General features: G+C 38.7%; 1 protein-coding gene across 1 annotated transcript in view; it reads left to right on the top strand.

Annotated features, from left to right (window-relative positions):
• Positions 1-19,047, top strand: part of MCCC2 (methylcrotonyl-CoA carboxylase subunit 2) — a 37,308-nt gene extending 18,261 nt beyond the window's left edge. Inside the window, exons 8-17 of the mRNA XM_054987077.1 lie at positions 2,456-2,520; positions 3,065-3,164; positions 4,472-4,567; positions 6,089-6,161; positions 6,888-6,964; positions 7,905-7,971; positions 8,258-8,414; positions 8,890-9,004; positions 11,101-11,186; positions 18,823-19,047. Of these exons, the coding sequence (XP_054843052.1) occupies positions 2,456-2,520; positions 3,065-3,164; positions 4,472-4,567; positions 6,089-6,161; positions 6,888-6,964; positions 7,905-7,971; positions 8,258-8,414; positions 8,890-9,004; positions 11,101-11,186; positions 18,823-18,940 (954 nt within the window). The 3' untranslated portion in view covers positions 18,941-19,047. The remainder of the gene's footprint in view (positions 1-2,455; positions 2,521-3,064; positions 3,165-4,471; positions 4,568-6,088; positions 6,162-6,887; positions 6,965-7,904; positions 7,972-8,257; positions 8,415-8,889; positions 9,005-11,100; positions 11,187-18,822) is intronic.
• The last annotated feature ends 423 nt before the right edge of the window (positions 19,048-19,470 follow it).

Genomic DNA, 19,470 nt, shown 5'->3' with positions numbered 1-19,470 from the left:
TATAGCATAATATCAGGCAGCTACTTTTTAATATCAGTTATTACTAAAATTATGCTTTGTGAAAATTGTTAAACATGTCATCATTAAGGATTTTTTAACTGGGCAACTCTACTATTTCATCTGGTATATGAAAGTCTCTCTCTGTGTATGCTGCTCTGAAGATGGCATAGATAACCACCTAACACGTGCTGACCCAAAATATGCCCCACTGAAATAATTCAAGGGAAGCTTTAAAATAATGCTAGGCAAATCAGGGTTCTGTAGAAAGATTGTTCAATGGATTCTTCTTCTCCTGTATGATCATATTTTCTCTGTTTCCAGAATGCCTAGTCTACAAATTTTTCATGAAATAAGCTGATGTGTTATTTTAATTGCTTTCTTCCTCTGTGTTAGAGGGTCTGAGGGATCTGTGGGGTAACCTCTAGTGATACCTGTGCTCTCATAGCTATGTCTCAGTCACCTGTATTCTCGTAGCTGTGTCTCCCCCCCCATCCAAATCAGTATCCCCAGTTGCCTGCCTGTTATCTAACAGAATGTTTCACCGTCATTTTTTACTCAAAATTCCAAGACCAAGCTTCTCATCTTTCTTCTGAAGCATCCCTCTCCTTTTCTGTTATCCATATCCATTGATAGCATCACCATTCATATTGTTAATATGATTATCTTTAATTCCTCCCTTTCCTTTGCCCCCCCATTAGTCAGCCCATCACTAAGTCATGTTGCTTCTTACATAAAATACTGCAAAAATGTAGCCTGCCCTCTCCTCTCCTGAGGCAAATACTCTGACTAATGCTGTAGTCATCTCTCACCTTATCTTCTGCATGCCTCTGTTCTATTGGCATGCTGTGGCACTCATATCTGTATCCAGAACTGAAATTGAAATGATTCACATCTCTCACACTAAAGGATACCATTCTGGCTTTGTGTATTCTGCGGGCGCGAACTCCTTTTTGGAAGGCTTTCTGGGTATTCGGCCCATGAGGATCGGATCTGCTTTGGGCTTCCATAATTCCACTCTTGAGGGACTCGAACTGAAGTGGTGTCTGGTTTTTATTCCTGCGTTTAGAAAAATGCCCTTTTTCTGCTGTGGGCTTTCTGGGGAAAGATGATGTCAGCAGTTTCATCAATGCGGGTTTTGTTTGTTTGTTTCCATGTTCATGGGTTACAACGTTGTAACATTGGGCAATTAGAGGAGGTTGTGGTTAACCTCTACCTCACCCTGTTTGTGCTCCAAATTTTAAAAGATCTGTTTGTTTATTGGCTGAGGCTTTCTGGAGGAAAAGTTTAAAATATTGAGCAGGATTCTGCATGCAGAACTCGGAGGATACATTGAAGCTGTATGGGGCCAGAACCGATGAAAATTTCCCGTGCAGAAAAGGCCACTCTGACTTACGCTGTAGTAGTCAACTCTCACCTTGTCTGCTGCAAGCCTTCATTCTTTGTTGGCTTTCTGTTGGCACACGGTGGTGCTCACTCCTGTATCCAGAACTGAAGTAGAAATGATTCACATCTCTTACGCTAAAAGACACCATTCTTGAAATCCCTGTGCTGGCTGTGTGTCTTTTTCTGGCACAAACTTCTGATCCCTGCTTTTAAACCCCTTCAAGACTTTCCCCTTCCTTGTTCACTTTCTCATATTTCTGTATCGCCCTGAATGTGACTCACCTTGCAGCTCCACCAACCACAGCTCTCTGAAAGGCTTCACACCCTTAAGGTGAAGTTGTTTTTCCTCTTGTTACCCTTAATTATACCTGGAGCTATCTTCACGAGTGCCTGCATGGGATGCTGCTTCTTTCCATTCAAATCCTTCTTTAGAACACACCTTTTTCATGAACTTTTTGGCACCTGAATACTTAATGTCTACTGAAATGCAGCCCAAGTAAATATAAACGAATGCATATTTTTCTCATTTTTATTGTCACGTCTGTCTTCCTTCCCTTTCTCTGATATCTCCCTTATGTCAAATTTTAGATTGTAAGCTCCTTGGGGCAATCATCTGTCTTTTTGTTGTTGTTCTGTAAAGAACCCTGTACATAATAATACTTAATAAAAACAATAATAGCAATAGTTGTTATTAGTCTGTAATAGTGCATGCCACTTCACAGAATCCCAATATAGACTTTGCATCTCCGAATCTCTTATGCATGGTTAAGGGACTAGGACACTTTTCGTTTAATTCTTGGCGTAGTGTTACGTCTGCACTAAAGCGAATACTACCAGAGTTTTACCAACTTCAGACTCTGTGTGTTAAAGTTCACCATGATCAGGGGTTATGTGGATTTGTGAGATAATCAGCCTTGAGAATCATAAATAGCAAATTCTGAAGAGCCAAGATCAAATACGAAATTTTACAGTTTGCCAATTTGTTGTTTGTAATTTTTTTTTAAAAATGTGAAGGATGGCTAAAGGTCCAACTCCATCTTCTGCTGTTCTGAAATTTTGCTTTTATCTTCAGGTTAAAGCAGCCACAGGGGAAGAAGTATCAGCAGAGGATCTTGGAGGTGCTGATCTTCATTGCAGGTATAATAAAATTCACACATCATTTAAGTTGTGTAGGTTCCAAATGTTGCTAGAGTTAGTGTGGTCCCTTAGTGGTGGAATCTGCTGCTGCTGCTGTCAATGGCTATCATACTGCTATTGCTGTAAGTATGATCCCTGCTGGGTATTTCCTATTTTGTTTAATATCTTAGTCTTAGAATTGCTTATTTCTATTACAACATTTCTTCAGATCTGTATTGGATTTCTGCTGGCTTTAAATCTTTGCAAATATGCATGTATATATCCATTACATGTTTGTTGAAATGTCTTTGATATTGACTGTACTAACTCACACTGAGTTAGTACAGTCTTGAGTTTCAGTGAGAAAAACAGACAAAACTTAAATAAAATAGGTTTCTCTGTTATCAAAGTTAAAATATTCTTCAGGGGCCATTTTTTTCTTCAGTAAGACCTAATATGTTTCAGGTTGACCTAGTACTAGTACTCTGGTAATATTTCCTAACTCAGTAGAAGATAGAAATGTCTGCTTGTTAATACACTATTGTCCTGTATTTAATCTGTGCAGAAAATCGGGAGTCACTGATCACTATGCTTTGAATGATGATCATGCACTTCATTTAGCTAGAAAGGTGGTAAGAAGTTTGAATTACCAGAAGAAAGTAGATGTAAGTATAGTTTTTAACTTCCACACACACTAAGTACTTTAACATAAAGTCATTTTCTTTTACTGTGAGATTGTTTTAGGAGGTCCGTACAGATTGCAGTGCTATGAAAAATTCCCTACATAAAGTTTCAAGCTGCTGTATGACTCAGCACAGATATATACATTGAATCTCTTAAACCATGTCCAAAAGATTGGAAGTGAACTTTGGTTCTTGCATGCCCTCCTCTCAGCAATGTGAATTCCTTCTTTCCTTTGTCAAAATTAACTGTGGTATAGTTTTATGTCTTCATCAGTCATAACCAGGATTAGAGATGGGCCCGAACTGGAAAAACCCTGAACCATGCAGTTCGTGGTTTGTCAAATTTCACGAACTTTCACGAACCTGCCCCTGGTTCGCGAACCGGTTCATTTGGTTTGTGAAAACATCACATCTAGGTCAGAAAATCATCACTTCCGGGCCAGCAGAAGGCAACTTCTGGGACAGCATAAGGTCTGTAGGAAGGCCATCCCCTGTTGCCTAGGAAACTGATTGACTGGCACCAGGCTGTCTGCAGTCACAAACCAAAAAACGAACCAGCCCAAAGTTCATGGCGGTTCGTCAGAAATGGGATCTGACGAACCGTGGTTCGCGAACCACGAATTGGCCTAGTTCATGCTTAATTTTGGTTTTTATTTCGGTTCATGCCCATCTCTAACCAGGATTAGCTGTTCATCAGTGTTTGAAACTAGAATCTTGTTCATGAAAACTGTTCATGTTAACACTGTCACTGACTGGATTAAACATCATGGCCTACTTCGACTGACAGGTAATTTTGTGTTTTGGTGTCAGGATAGTGCACACCATTCTTTTAACCCCCCCCCCTCATTTTCACTCATATTTCCACTCTCCTCTTTCCAGTTCGAACATTACACATAAATTTGCACCAGGGTTAAAGTAAAACCAGCAGTGTTCCAAATCTCACTTTGAGTATCCTGATTATATGCTTTCAAAATAAATTCAAGGCTCTGTGGTCACAAAATAATGCTTAAACTGGGTACACATCGTGGTAACAGCAGAGTGCATATAGTCCCATGACCTCTTCTTGCTCTTTTATCCTGATTTTAGTTACGTGTCTTAACTGAACCACAGAGCTTCTTTGGCAATGCATTAACAACATAACATAGCTATGGCTGTACAGGACTGTGAAGTAAAGAGAATAAAGAATGTTCTAAAAATCCTGCGCAAGTTTAAATAAGTTGTGATTCAGTTGCAGAAGTTTGAGCCCGTTCTCTTGTGATTGTTTTCTTAGTGTTTTGAATTAATTGCAGGTGACAATAGAACCTTCCGAAGAACCTTTGTTTCCTGCTGATGAACTCTATGGAATAGTTGGAGAACAGCTTAAAAGAAATTTTGATGTCCGAGAGGTATACATCTAAAATACAGTTTCAAAGCCACATGTGCGTGTTAAGGGCCCTTTGCACACAAGCAGAGGCTCAAGAACTATCTTCAACAGATGTTCACAGGTTGTACTTCTTTTCCAGGCAGTTAAGTTCAAACCTACTTATCAAACAGCCCTTTCTTGAATGTTCCTGCTAACTTTTCTCTAATCTCCTGATTGTTTATTAAATCTTTCTGTTGAGGGTAACTGTTGTTGACAGTCACAAGAGTCCTGTGGCTGGATGAAGATTTCAGCTTCAAGTTTTTAAAACTAAACTGAGCATTGGCATTGAGCAAACTTAACATGCTGATCCAAACAACTTTTAGTTGAACAACTTTTAGATGTTCAATGGTTTTAATGTTTGGGCCAATCCATTATTAATAAATTAAAAGTGGGGAACCTGCTAGATCAGAGGAGGCACCACATTTTCCTCTGTATTTCCTCTTTTCCTTCCTGTTAGCCCCTATAGCCTCTCCTCGTTTCCTGCTTCCTTTTCTCCTTCCCACACACCAGCCAACCTTCATCTGACCCCCTGTGTTTATCATTCCCTCCTTCCCTTCCCTTGCCAGCCTCTCCCTGGAAAAATTCTAGTTGCAGTGCGTGTAGAGTTGTCAACTGTAGGTTGGGAAATTCCCACAGATTTTGAGGGTAGAGCCTGAGAATGACCAGCTTTGAGGAAGGGAGGGAACTCAGTGGGGGATAATGCCAAAGAGTCTATCTACCCTCCAAAATAGCCATTTTTTCTCCAGGGGAAGTGATGTCTATAGCCTGGAGATAACTAAATTTGTACCTGGAGGTTGAGTGCCCTAGTTGGGTGGTGCCAGATGCTGGAATGGAACGGGCCTGGTTGCATTGTGCTGGCTGGGCTGGACTGTGCCCAGTTGCATGGTGATGGCCAGACCTCAGTTGCATAGTAGGAAACCTGCAAGGACTTACGGGGGACATCTCATTTTCCCATGTAACCCCCTCCCCACACAGTTTCCTCTTTCTTACCTCCTGCCAGCCCCCATTTCCTAAACTTCTCTCCCTCTCTCCTTCCCACAAACAAACCTGCCTATTTACCTGCTCCCCCATCTTTAGCTATATTTATTCTTTATTTACTTAATTTATACTCCACCTCCACAATGGCAGTCCAAAGCAGCCACCATCATTCTTTGCTCCATTTTATCCTCACAACCACCCTGGGAGGGAGGTTAGGCTTGAGGGTGTGTCGCTGGCCCAAGGTCACCCAGGTAGCATCCATGGCAGAGTTGGGATTCAAACCTGGGTCTCTCAGATCCTAGTCTGAAAATCTAATTACCACGTCATAATGGCTTTTGTGGGGTGGCTGCTGTTGGACAATAGCAAGAGGCCAATAATTACAACTCATTGATCGGGCTTGCCTGGGAGTCTGATTACTATGCTTCTAATTCCTTTTCTTAAGCGAAGATGTTCTTAAAAGCATCTTGAGTTGTAGTAAAGAGTAAAGTACTAATAATGGGTGTCTTTTTTGTTTTTCCTACTGAAGGTCATTGCTAGAATTGTAGATGGAAGTAAATTTGATGAATTTAAGGCCTTATACGGGGATACCTTAATCACAGGTATTATTTTAATGTAAATTATGTATTATGTAAATTATGTATTATCATACAGTTATGTATTATCACTATAGTTTGGTGTAGTGATTAAGAGTGTGGGACTCTAATCTGGAGAGCCGGGTTTGATTCCCCACTGCTCCACTTGAAGCCAGCTTGGTGACCTTGGGCTAGTCACGGCTCTTTGAAGCTCTCTCAGCCCCTCCCACCTCACAGGGTGTTTTGTTGTAGGGATAATAATGACATACTTTGTAAACTGCTCTGAGTGGGCATTAAGTTGTCCTGAAGGGCGGTATATAAATCAAATGTTGTTATTATTATTATTATCAGTGAGTTTTTGTTTTTAAAAAAGGTGCCGGTACTCACATGTAAGGTTGTACCGGTTTCTACCAATTCCCCCCCATGGACTTGGGAGACCCTAAAAATGGTGCTGGTACTTAGTACCAGTAAGTATTACCACCACCACACACACAAAAATATCCCTCTGTGTATTATAAAACTTTCCTCCACCTTTATAGCTGTATTTGTTTTGTATGCTGAATTTGTCTGTGTAATCTATTAAAACATTTTAAAATAATTTCTTGGAAACAAGCATTTTTTAAAAAAGATTGTAGCTGCAATACTCTGACAATTTGTACATACAATAATGGAATGTTTTAGGTTTGGTGGCCTCCGAGTTGTAACTATGAAATGAACGTGCAGTTTCCTCTTGGTACTTTTCATTTTCTTCAGGATTTGCTAGGATATTTGGTTACCCTATAGGAATAATTGGAAACAATGGTGTTCTCTTCTCAGAATCGGCAAAGAAGGCAAGTATAACTCAGAAAATTACTAAAGCCCTGATCTGTTTGTTGCTAAGAACAAAAACAAACTAATAGACTGAAAGCCAGAGGGGATAATTAACTTTTTCATAATAACTGATGATAAAAAATAACATAAGCTTGGATCTGGAGAACTCAGGGAACAGATCTTGCCAGCTTTCCCTTCTTGCTAAAGCCCCCTACCCTTGCATTCCAAGATTGAAAGGGCTTTTTAAAATCCTTGCTCTAAAGCTTGGCAGTCTGGACAGTTGAGCCTACATAACAGGAAAAAATGCTACATAACAGGAAAAAATCTCTAGATCCATAACTTTTTACAGTTTAGATGTTGCCTGTCCATCGACAAGGCAAACACACTTTTTTGAAATGTTATTTTGAAAGGGCTTCTCTAGTTCAGCCTTTCTGAAACAATTCCTCCACTTGATCTGCTTCCTATTATCAGTAAGCTTGTTGTGCTATTTCTAGCATTCAGAACAGCAGCAAACTGTTACCACAGTTACTACCACCTTCCATTTATCACATCTGCGTGTGTTAGAACTGACTTTGAAGCTAATGCAGCAATTATCAAGGAGCGAGTAACTGCTTTATAGATCAGCTTTGTATCAGATAAGAGACCCTAATTAGGAAAAGGTATTTTAAAGAAATCTTCCTGTCGCTGCTTTGAGGAGAAATCATTAGAGGATTATTACAGTTAGGAAAAATAACAAACTTCATGTGTTGGATCAGTTACAAAGGAGAAAATTGGGCAAGTGCAGTTTTGAGCATATATGCTTGTTTTTTAATTAGGAAAAATGATATTATATATAAAAGACAGCAGTTTGCTAAACATAGGCTTGGAAGCACTCATTAGTTTTAACAATAGGAATGTGAAAGAGCTGTTTGACTGCTATCTGTCAATAGGTCAATTGCCAGTCTTCTATTAATTTCATAGGGGACCCACTTCATTCAGCTTTGTTGCCAGAGGAATATTCCCATTGTGTTCTTACAAAACATCACAGGTGAGTTGATACGTTACTATGATTTATGTAGCTGAATTTTCAAGGAAAATGTATTATTTGAAGCTGCAGACTCATAATTCACTGGTGAGACAGTATGCAGTAGTAAAAATCAATTACCATCCATACAACAAACTCTATTTGTTCTGGGCATTAAGCAACTAATTTATAAATTGCCATAAAAACTGCCCTGCACAGTGGTTGAATAACAAAAAGAACAACCCCTTTTCCTTAATTTTCCAACATAATAAGGCAAGACCATGATTGTGTTGCTCTTATAATTCATTAGGTTTCATGGTTGGTAAAGATTATGAAGCTGGAGGAATAGCAAAAGATGGTGCCAAGATGGTAACTGCTGTGGCATGTGCCAGTGTACCAAAGATAACAGTAATTATTGGTGGTTCCTATGGTGCTGGAAATTACGGAATGTGTGGAAGAGCATATAGGTAAGCATGTGTCCCACGAGAAGCGGTAATTTTAATTATTTTAGATAAATTGGTAATATCCCAGAATTCCATCACCATCAGGAGGAGACTGTGGCATTTATTTTTAAATAGTACTGGAAGATGATAAACTCGGGGTGACCGTAAGGCCCTGCAGCTACTTATATTAGTTCTTTAGGTGGATCCAAATACGTGAAAGCCATACCACTCCCGATGTGTGATTACATAATTGTTGCGGTATCATGGAACAAAAGATGGAATGCCTTTCTCTGTCTAGAGAATCTCTGATTCTGAGAGCAACTTGGAGATTTGTATTACAAATCCAAGTATCCCTGGGTAATGGCGCTGGAAAGCCTTTCTGCGACTTTCAGATAGCAAGAATGGTCGTGCATGGTAGAGCATGCCCTGTAACTGCAGGAAGTTGTTTGCTAGTAGCAGAGTCTTTTATTCTGTGTTAGCTGCTGTTCTCTCTCTTCAGTCCAAGATTTCTTTTTATGTGGCCAAATGCTCGCATCTCAGTGATGGGAGGAGAGCAAGCAGCAACCGTTTTGGCTACAATAGCCAAGGACCGAAAATCAAGAGAAGGGAAGCAGGTAAGCATTTACAACAGTTAGCCTTTGATAAGAAGATTGAATTGAATGCTCATAACTTGGTACCATTGCTCCCTGTGATTTCTTGGTATGACCAAGTCTTCAGCATATTATGGCAAACTGTACTAATTCAAGGACATTGAAAGTGGACTGTAAGTAGAAACAGGTGCTTTTGATTATGTGCAGTAGTGTATTTTTGCCTGAGTCATAGTTAAAGGAGATACATTTTTCCATTCCTCCTCATTCCATAGGCTCAGAAGCCAGCTTGGATGTGCTAATTTGACAAAGGATGCAAACACATACTTATACCTCGGAGAAGGGAAACAGGAGATTTACTTTAATGTGCTATGCTAGTTTTATGAGTCCATGCTCCACTAACTAATTGCAGTCTGGTTTGCAAAGCACTTCTGAGTTAGTGTTAAGTGCTGCTCAGAATTGGAGTCCTGATTGGCTGGAATGGTTTGGGCACTTCACTGTATTCCTGTCTGCTTAGCCTAGTACATGTCTCTACTTATAATCTTTGGACTAATATCTAAATACTTCACTGTATTCCTGTCTGCTTAACCTAGTACATGTCTCTACTTACAATCTTTGAACTAATATCTAAATTGCAGTGCTGCTTCAGCAGTGATTAAAGTGAATGCATGCAGTCGAGTATGAAGTACCGGTTCCAGGTTTTAGGCTATCATGGTGTTAGGAGCTTTAAAAGTTTCAGAGTTTTTGCTTGAATTTTTGTCTCTGACATTTTCTGTACTGAGTTTGACACAGGCCCATACTGTAGGCCAGTCTTTGTTGTAGCATTTTCTGTGCTCTGTCTACGTTGTCATCTGGTTAGTGGTGCAGGTAAATATGGGATCCATGGCATTTAACCTGGAATCCCTCTCTGAGGGCTACATGCAACCTGTAGCTGCTTCATGGTGAAAGGCACTCTGTACTAATACTATAAGTTATTATTATTTATTACTTATTTCAGGTCTGGGATTAAATCTTGGGCAGCACATTTTTCTGAGATTTAGGCAAGTCATAGCTCTATTTTTGTTCTGGTTTGTAATTATAGTATAGTTTCAAGAGTTTTTTTATCCTAAAGGGAGAACTGTGCAAGATTTACTCATGAGTAGTCTAGAGATATTACTGTACCATTTGATTTTTGTAGTTGCAAAGCAAGGACTGACTATTTGATTGTTGTAGTTGCAAAGCAAGGGCTGAGGTGTGTTCTATTCCTCTTGAAAGAGTAGGCTTGCAACTTGAAGATACTCTTAGATCCTCTATGCTTAAAGATGGAGGAGATGAAATGTGTAGATTACCCAGGAGGCATCTGGCAGATACAAGCATTTTATCAACTAAATGTCTAGCAAATTAGTCACAGCTGGCTGTAGAATGTTCTGATGTTTCAGATAGAAAATCACTCTTACAGTTCTGGACAGCTTCCTTGGATGTTTTATGTGGATTCGATATTGGTAGACAAGTATTCATGTTTGACTGCAGTCATTACCCAGGAATGGTCAAGAACATGTTCTCTGGTTTGTGTTCTGTTTATCATGACTTTCCCTCTAATACTAGTTGCTTGCCTACTTGCTTCCTAGTTCCAAGCTCCACAGTAAACCAAGGAGCCAACTGGCCTTTACAGAAAAGTAGAGAGCATCTGGGAGTGAATATGGCCACTGTCTAGATCATACCTTAATTCTACAGCTCAGTTAAGGCTTTGACCAAGGTGACTGGGAGTATGGAAAGGAGTATGGAAACATTTTATCAATGCTGACTGGAGTCCACAAGTATTTATGCAGGAAGAATTCCATTGGCAAAGAAAAATTTCTTAACAAAAAGATTTAATAAATAGTCAATCCTAGTAAAATTACTTCAATATATTAAATACTGTTCATATAACAGTGGAATGGATTATAGCTTTAGTTTTTTCCCCAACATTGAAGCTATAGAGATGAATATTTTAATGTAATTAAAGTATTAGTTGTCATTTTAGTGGAGACCCCAGTGTAAAATGTGTAATGTGGTCAGAATGCATAGTGATGTGCAGCATCTTGCTAATAATTGTTGGAACTTAAATATTTTATGACTAAAATTATTCACTTAATTTTCTGCAGTTAACTGAAGAAGAGGAAAAAGCCCTGAAAGAGCCAATCATCAGAAGATTTGAAGAGGAAGGAAACCCTTACTATTCTAGTGCACGGTATTACAAAAATAAATACTGACAATGTTCCCCTATATTAATACACATAGTAATTATTTTGTGTAGCAATAGTGGTGAAACGTTTTACAAGGAATGGCTGAGTTGGCTCTATGTCACAGTGTGGGAGGCAAAGCTATGTTTAACTTTCTCATTCAGATCAACCAGTTCTTATCTGTACTGGATGTATTGTGTAACCGTTTGCATAACGCTGTTCAGGTGCAAGTGTTGTTCAGCTATGAAATCGCTTTCTGAGGTTGATTATTACCCACAATGAGGAACTGAGATCCAATGAAACAAGATTGTTCAGCATAACAAAATTTGAGGAGAATATTGAGTTTGGATATCTGGGAACCAAGGCTAGTACTCTGTCTTCTGAACCATATTGACTTTTTGCAGGCTATTGGAGATAGATTGGATATATAAAACACCATGAGAGAAGCAATCTTCTCTCTTAATTAATGTTAGTAGAGCACGGAACAACTTTATGATGTAATTTACGTTTTTACTGGGTCACAGTAAATCCACATTTTACGTTAACAGCTGGTTTGTAATGATTGTTTGAAAAAAACATTCAGACAACCATGTAGAATGAAAATAATGTTAGAGCTTCCTTTTTCGGTAATGCTACTCATACATTTGAAGAGCAATTTACCATTGCTGATAGATTTTACTTAAATTTGAATTCCTACTTGTAAATACGATCTGTATAATTTATTAGCAGGTGTTAATAAGTGTAAGTTTAAATGCAGAAACATGTTTACTTTTCCTGTCCATATGCCAACACCAAATAATTATGCTTAGCTAGAGAAATCTGTCTTTTTCAGGGAGTGTTGCCGTAGCATTTATGAATTGCTTTTGATTTGTTGTGTATCTTGCTAGTAGCCTATCTTGTATTCTTTACAACTAGTTGAAAAGAGATGGTCCTGAATGAAGATGGGCTTTACAAGTGGCATAAATTACGAGTGTGTCATTAGACTTGGGAGAAGCCATGCACAATTAGATCAGCTGAGGATCTAGCTGTGTTTCTGTTGCAAAATGTCATCTGCCTCCCTCAGGCAGAAGAAACAGATGATTGTATGTATTGTCATCTTTTATTAGTGGATTTACTTAGGAATTTTTTTTTCAACAAACTAATTACATTAAAAATGTCATCAAGCAGTCTGTTTAAATAAAAATTTTAATTTGTGGATGAAATTTTTTTTTTGTTCATCCTGTTATTTTTTGACATAAACACAGAGAGGGTCTTTCAACAATGTTTTTCATTGAGCTAGAGGACTGAAAATATAATTTTTACCGTGGATTATCTGCACAGTTTTGATAAACGAAACAGCATTTTTCTTTCCACAACTGACCAAATACATTTGGAGCAATGGGTTTCTTATCATTTGCAAAGAGGTTGTTTTAAAATGTGTATCTGTAATTAGATACTCCCTGTAATTTGGGGGATAGAATAACAATTAATAAAGCGTCATCACTTTTTTTCTTACTCCTAAGCGTAAGAACATTTTAAACACTTTTGGCCTATTTATCCATTTGACTCTTGACCTAGCTGAAGATAGTGATTTAGAAATTAATATCGCTCCTTTCAATATGATTCCACATGTTTCCAGAGGATGAAATTCTGTGGCTTGTTTCAAACATAAAGCCAAACCATGAGAAAGATCCAAATCTAATAGCGCCTTAAGACCAACTGAATTTCCAAGGTATGAGCTTTTGAGAGTCAAAGCTCCCTTCAGATATGAGGAGTGGAAAAAGGAAGGAGTCTTTATAATCCAAGCAGAGGGTGGGAGAGGTAAATTAGTGTGTCAGGAGGCTAACTATAATTGATATTGTAATTAGCTTGTTAGAGCAGGAGTGCAAAGTGCAAAAAATTAGCATCTGTATTGCGATAAAAATCCTGTCCTGATTCATGGGGGGGGGGGGGGATCCATTGTTCCAAATTGGCAAATAAACTGAATTTCAGCCATCTTAGTTTGTAATGTTCCTTTGAAGTTTCTCTGTTTGAAAAATGCTACTCTTAAGTCAGCAATGGAATGTCCTGGAAGATTAAAATGTTCTCCCACTGGTTTTTGAATATTTTGATTTTTTCTGTATCAGATTTATGTCCATTCATTCTTTTGCAAAGGGACTGACTTGTTTGTCCAGTACAGAGAGTTGAAGGGAACTCTGTGAAGGAGCAAAGGGATCCTTGGGCTAATGTGTTTCTGCCTCTTTTGATAGCCCACAGTTTAATTAGTTACTTCCTGGGTTTTGGCCCATCTCAGTTTGCTGTTAACATCAAAAGCAGTAAACTTTTCCTGCAAGCCTTGATTGCAAAGAACAATTTGTTCCCAGTTACCTACAGCAGGTCGAGCTCAAACCATACTGTTGGCACGGTTTTATGTGTGAACCAAGCCTTTTGGCAGGGCTGTCTCATTCTAATGAGTCATCCCAAATGCCCTTCCCCCCATTCTCCCCTTCTGGCAGCATCCATGGCAACAGCAGCATGAGAGGAGATGCATACCTCCCATGTCCCTCTGGCAGCATCCATGGCAGGATGCAGCCAAAGAGCTTCTGCAGCCAGTCTTGGTCCTAGGCAGCAGTGGCACTAGTACAAACAGTGACAACAGGCACAAGCCACATGATGTATCATCCCATATCACACACACGCTTGGGTTGTTTGAGTGGTAAACTGCCCTACTTGTTGGCTTAGCAAGCAGAACCTTTTCCCAGGAGTAAGATAGTTGCCTTGACTTGCCAAATCAGTTACCAGCACCATAATTTCTGCTTTTCTGTATTGCCAAAATGTGTAATTTCTGTAAGATACATTAATGGGAACATTGGATTATAAATGTAGAGAAGGAGAGTACTCCTGGCAGTTTGGGGGAGTATACCAGCTTCTATGTGTGGATCCCTTGTGAGCTAGAAACAGTACATGCTAAAGGGTGTCTGTATCTTTGGGATCTTACACACAGCAGCTAGTATATGGTCAGTGCTTTTGACAGTGTTAATCATCTATTGAGTATTCTGAATTGATTGGTTCCAGTTGTCCTTCCTCCCTCTCTTTTCCAACAAGCTCGAACTAGGTGGGAGCTTGTCCATCTGTCATGATGCATCTCAAATTGTTGCAGCAGGGCCCATCCATCAAACAAAAAAGGGGGTAGACTCTAGGATGGGAAAAGTTTTGTAAATAGAAGAGGATTTATTCATTTTACATGTGAACTATACCATTTGATATACAGGATGTCAGTAGTGAGCTCTTAGTTGTATTTCCTAATCTAACTTGTATTAACTAAAAGCTTTCACATACAGCATTCTTAATTATCGAGTGTCATTAGTCAGACATCTTTTTAATGAGTTAGATTAATCTGCATTCAGGTCTCTAAAAGGAGTTTAATCAGTTTACCTTGTAACAAATGAGGTGAGTGGTGCTCTTTCCTGAGCCATTTGCTTCTTTTCCTTGCGGAGGTCCTGTTATGAATTTTTTACAAGCAGAGATGTGATTCACGATCTCGCCATGAGGTTTGATAGGTTGGTTAATAATTAATCCTCTGTCCCATTCCAGAAGACAGTTTTCACTAAACAAAGAAAGTCATTTTTATTTTACAGTGGAAAACCTCTCAGATTGTCAATAAAATCTCTGTTTGCCCAACCAAAAAAAGAAAAGGATTCTAAAGGAAAGATTTGTATCATAGCGTAAAACTCGTATAAGGCTTACTTTCAAAGGTAATTGGAAAGAGCCAGAGACATTTTCTGTACATACACAGTCGTGGTTCATACTGTTATTTAATTTTGATATCTTGCTTAAACTGTTGAAAATGCGAAAATATCTAGGGAGAGAAAAAGGGTTGTATTCAGTGATTCCTTTTCGCTAGGTTAAACCATGTCATCCTGTTGAGATGTGTGAGGGCAGAAGTTTGATTTGGTTTCAATTGTTCCTTTGGGGCTGAATTGAGAGTTGTTGTCAGGGACCAGTTGTCCTTGGTGTGGGACCTACCCTGCAGGATTCCCCATGGTGTTCAATCTCTATGTCAGTCCTTTAGGAGAAATTATTTGACTTTGGAATCAGTTGTCATCAATATACGGATGACACCCACCTCTACATTTCATTATCCAAGTCACCTTGTGATGCTGTATAGATTCTGAATCAATGCCTGTCTGCTTTAATTGGCTATGGTTAAACAAGGTGAAACTGAGTCCAGGCAAGATGGAGCTAATGTTATGAGATGGCCAAGTTCCTGAAGAAAATGGTGCTTCCCACTTTTGATGGAGTTCAGCTGATACTTGTTGACTCAGTTAGGCGCCTATGAGTGATACTGGACGCAACTTTATTGCTGGAAAAGCAAGCTAGTGCAACTGCAAAAAAAGAGGCCATTCTGTCAACCAGGAGAGTGCATCTAGGGAATTTTCATGGTGGTTTCGTATCCGAAGCAGTTGAGTGAAAAGTTTAATGTGATTGGGTAGTTTCCGATGGAATGATGCTAGGTCAGAATCAACATTTGTTAGATTTTTCCATTCTCAAGATTTTCGTGGCCATTCTTTTCAATGGCGAAAGGAAGAGGGACCAATTGGAGGCTCTGGGACAGTTGTTTTTACCCTTAACAGCTTTTCGTTAGTTTGTTTGGATTTTAATTGGATTGTCATTATGTTGCTGTTCCAGTTAAGGTTTTGTAAGCCACCCTGAGCCACAAGGAAAAGGTGGGATATAAATATTTTAATAAATAAATATTACAGGGATATTGCGGAGGGAGGTTAATAATTGACACTGATGTTCTTGCAGATTCTATATAAAGAAATTTCCACATGCATCTTTCCCTCCTTCCCTTTAATTGTCTCTTTCTAACTTCTCTCAACATTCCAAGAGTGATGAGCAGGTCTTAAAGGCTTCCTTATCAGAACAAGTATTTTCAGGCAAGAACAGGCTTGCGGTTGACTAAAAAGGTACTGCTGACTTCTGTCTAGTAATGCCCTCTCTGTGTTGTCAAATTTATTCACAGCTGCCTGGTGTACAGCAAGGCACAGAGTGGTCAAACATTGGTTTTGCAAGCCAGGGACACTTCAGATATTACAGGGGGAAAACCCCATCTCTGCATATGTACTACAAGTCAGCCACATCTTTGCTCTTTGAAAGGCATCTTTGTGTGAAACCTTGCAGGAGCCACATGCAATTCCATTTTCCTTTATTTCTTTTGTAGTATATTTCAGCATGAGCTGCCACAGGGTCTGAAAGAAATAGATGTAGAGGAGTTGGGATACAGGCTCATGTGGCAGCAGAGGAGAGACTGCTTGGGAAATGCCTTTGTTACGTTTCTAGATAAGTTTTGTATAATCCTTTAATGTGCTTGAAAATTGTAACCTTTTTAAAAAAGTGCTGTGATTTTTGTGTGACTAGCAGGCATCGATTGGTTGGGCTGGCACTTGTTCACATATGGGACAAAGATTTATTTGTTCTGTTCTTTAGCATATTAACACTCTGGAAGAGGGCTGCACGTTTTCCATGTAATTAGATTTAAAATATAATCCTCAAACAATTGAGAACTAAAGTCTTGAATCTTTTTAGCCAGAGGAAATACTCAGTTGAAAAATCCAGTTTTGACTGTTGATTTATAGATGCGTATTCTAAGGCATGTATTTTTTCTTCAAATGACCTCCTCTCTCTATCTCACACCCTCATCATGATAATATAAATTTAACTAGGGGGTATAAACAAAGCACAGTTTATTGACTTTGCAGTTGACCACAGTATTCAGTGATATCCACACACACCAGTTACACATTTGAAGTTAAGAATGCTTAGAGGGTAGAGATACCTTTTAAAAATTGCATTAATTGCTTTAAGGGACTTTACTGTGACAGGGAATTAGCTTTCATATGTTCAAGAATATTCTTCAATAAAGCAGATTAATGAAATGATTGTTGACAGGGTATTACAAAGAAATATATCATCACTTTTAATATCTTTGGGTTTAAAGCTGAAATTATACTTTATTAATAGCAATTAGTCATGTCTTTTTTAGAATATGAATATTGTAGAAGAGTGAATAACTACAGATGTTTGCTTAACCATACAGTTGCAGGGAATGATAGTTGAAAATATTTAACTTGTTGGTCTGTGCCATGTATGTCTGAAGTCAACTCTGGATTTAGAACATAATTCTTTGTTAGTTTAATGGTCACATTTGTATGCTTGATGTGCTCGTATGTAAGTGTCTGGAATATGGCATAACCTACTCCAGAATGACATGAATTTGTTTCAACAGCAATGAATGAAGATAACACTGGTGTAAATATTTAGAATCTGAGCATCCCAGTGAATAATCCCAGATGAAACTGATACACTTTTTAGACATTTGGTCCATAATTCAACACAGAAATGAAAAAGATGGGGTTAAACATGCATAATTTTGTGTTGGAATGTGGCCGTTAAGAAAAGATTGTGGTAAATTTATTACAGTGAGTTTCAAATATAGACAAATCCATCATCTTTTATACAGTATTGTCAATTTTATGTTTAATTGCTTTTTCAGTTTAGTAGAAACATCTCTTTTTAACATTTTATGGCATCTGTGGCAATCCTGAAACCACACTAACTTCATTGAATCTACTGAGGTAGTAAGACCCTGAAAAAGGTCACATGTCTTGTGAACAGTTTCTTAGATAATATTTAAATGATCCAACCACATTTTTTTATGGGACTGGTTTCTGTAACCTTCATAGTAAATCTCTCTTCCTGCGTACTTGGGTCATGTAAATGTTACTTCAGCTGCACAGGAGCCGCTCACAAAAAAGTGGCTCCAACACAGTTGGGTTAATGCTTTTGAGCCCACAGAACATTTACACACCTGTAAGAGCTCTTGCGCAAGTGGAAACTCAAAGTCATCACAAACAGCCCTTACACAATGCAATCTTAAACAGAGTTACTCCATTCTAAGCACATTGAAGTCAGTGGGCTTAGACAGGAATAACAACAACAACATTTGATTTACTGCCCTTCAGGACAAGTTAACACCCACTCAGAGAAGTTTACAAGTATGTTATTATTATTCTCCAAAACAATCACTCTGTGAGCTGGGTGGGGCTGAGAGAGCTCTGGAAGAGCTGTGACTGACCCAAGGTCACCCAGCTTGCTTCCAAGTGGAGGAATGGGGAATCAAACCCGGTTCTCCAGATTAGAGTCCCACTGGTTTAGGATTGTGCTGAACATCATCTTGGCTGTATTGCATCTTTTGTTTCTATTTGCACAACATGTATTGTGACAGCAAATGTCACATGTCTGTGACAGCAAATCCTTCGCACTCTAACAATGACTTCCTTTGGTCCAGTCATATTGCACATCCAAATTGGACTGCAAAGACTATCAAATATTTATTTATTTAGATATTTATACCCTGATTTTCTTTCTGATGGGGACCCAAAGTGCTTATAACATTCTTGCCACCTCCTTTTGTTTTGTACACAGCAACACTGAACAGAAATGGAAAACCAATTCTTGATCTTAACAGTAGCTCTTGCACAAGAGTAAAACCTCTTCTGATATTGCAAGATGGAATCCAGTCCAACTATTAAAGTGCCCCTTTCTCATATATCAAGAGTTGTACATTTGAGTGTCATGTATAGCTAAAGTGTAACTCTTTGCCATTTGCTTTGTCTGTTGCAGGCTGTGGGATGATGGAATTATTGACCCAGCTGACACAAGACTGGTTTTGGGTCTTAGCTTAAGTGCTGCACTCAATGCACCCACTAAGAAGACTGAGTTTGGGGTGTTCAGAATGTGATTTGAAAGCCTTGGCATCTCTGGACTATTACGTTTTTTGGATTAATATATGAAATCAGAAGGACTAAAAATCTTCATATAAAATAAAAGATTTGCACAATACCATCATTCAGTTTTATTTTTGTATATTTGTTAAATGGAATCTTACAATTGAATTTGTGGATCATTGCATGATGGTGATATAACAGTCTCTCTTATATAGTAACTAGCTTTTAGTGGTAAATCAATGTCTGATTCTCAACATGGCCAAATTTATGGATACTTAACTTCTATAAAATCCTGGCAGGGAGACAGAACGGTAAACCTCATGTGCACGCTAAGCTGCAGAACAGTGCTGTGCAACTGGTCAGCATTGGGGTCCCTTTTATTACTTTCTTTTGGGATTCCAGCAACAGAATGCAGTGTGAGCATTTCTCTATTTAATTCATGTTTATTTTCTGAAGAAGGGAGCTTTGGCTCTCAAAAGCTTACACTCTGGAAATCTTGTTGGTCTCTAAGGTGCTACTGGACACAAATCCTGCTGTTCTACTG

The sequence above is a fragment of the Eublepharis macularius genome, chromosome 8 (genome assembly GCF_028583425.1).
Source record: "Eublepharis macularius isolate TG4126 chromosome 8, MPM_Emac_v1.0, whole genome shotgun sequence".
Lineage (NCBI taxonomy): Eukaryota > Metazoa > Chordata > Lepidosauria > Squamata > Eublepharidae > Eublepharis > Eublepharis macularius.
Note: the sequence above shows the minus strand (reverse complement) of the source record. Positions and strands in the feature narration are given on the sequence as shown.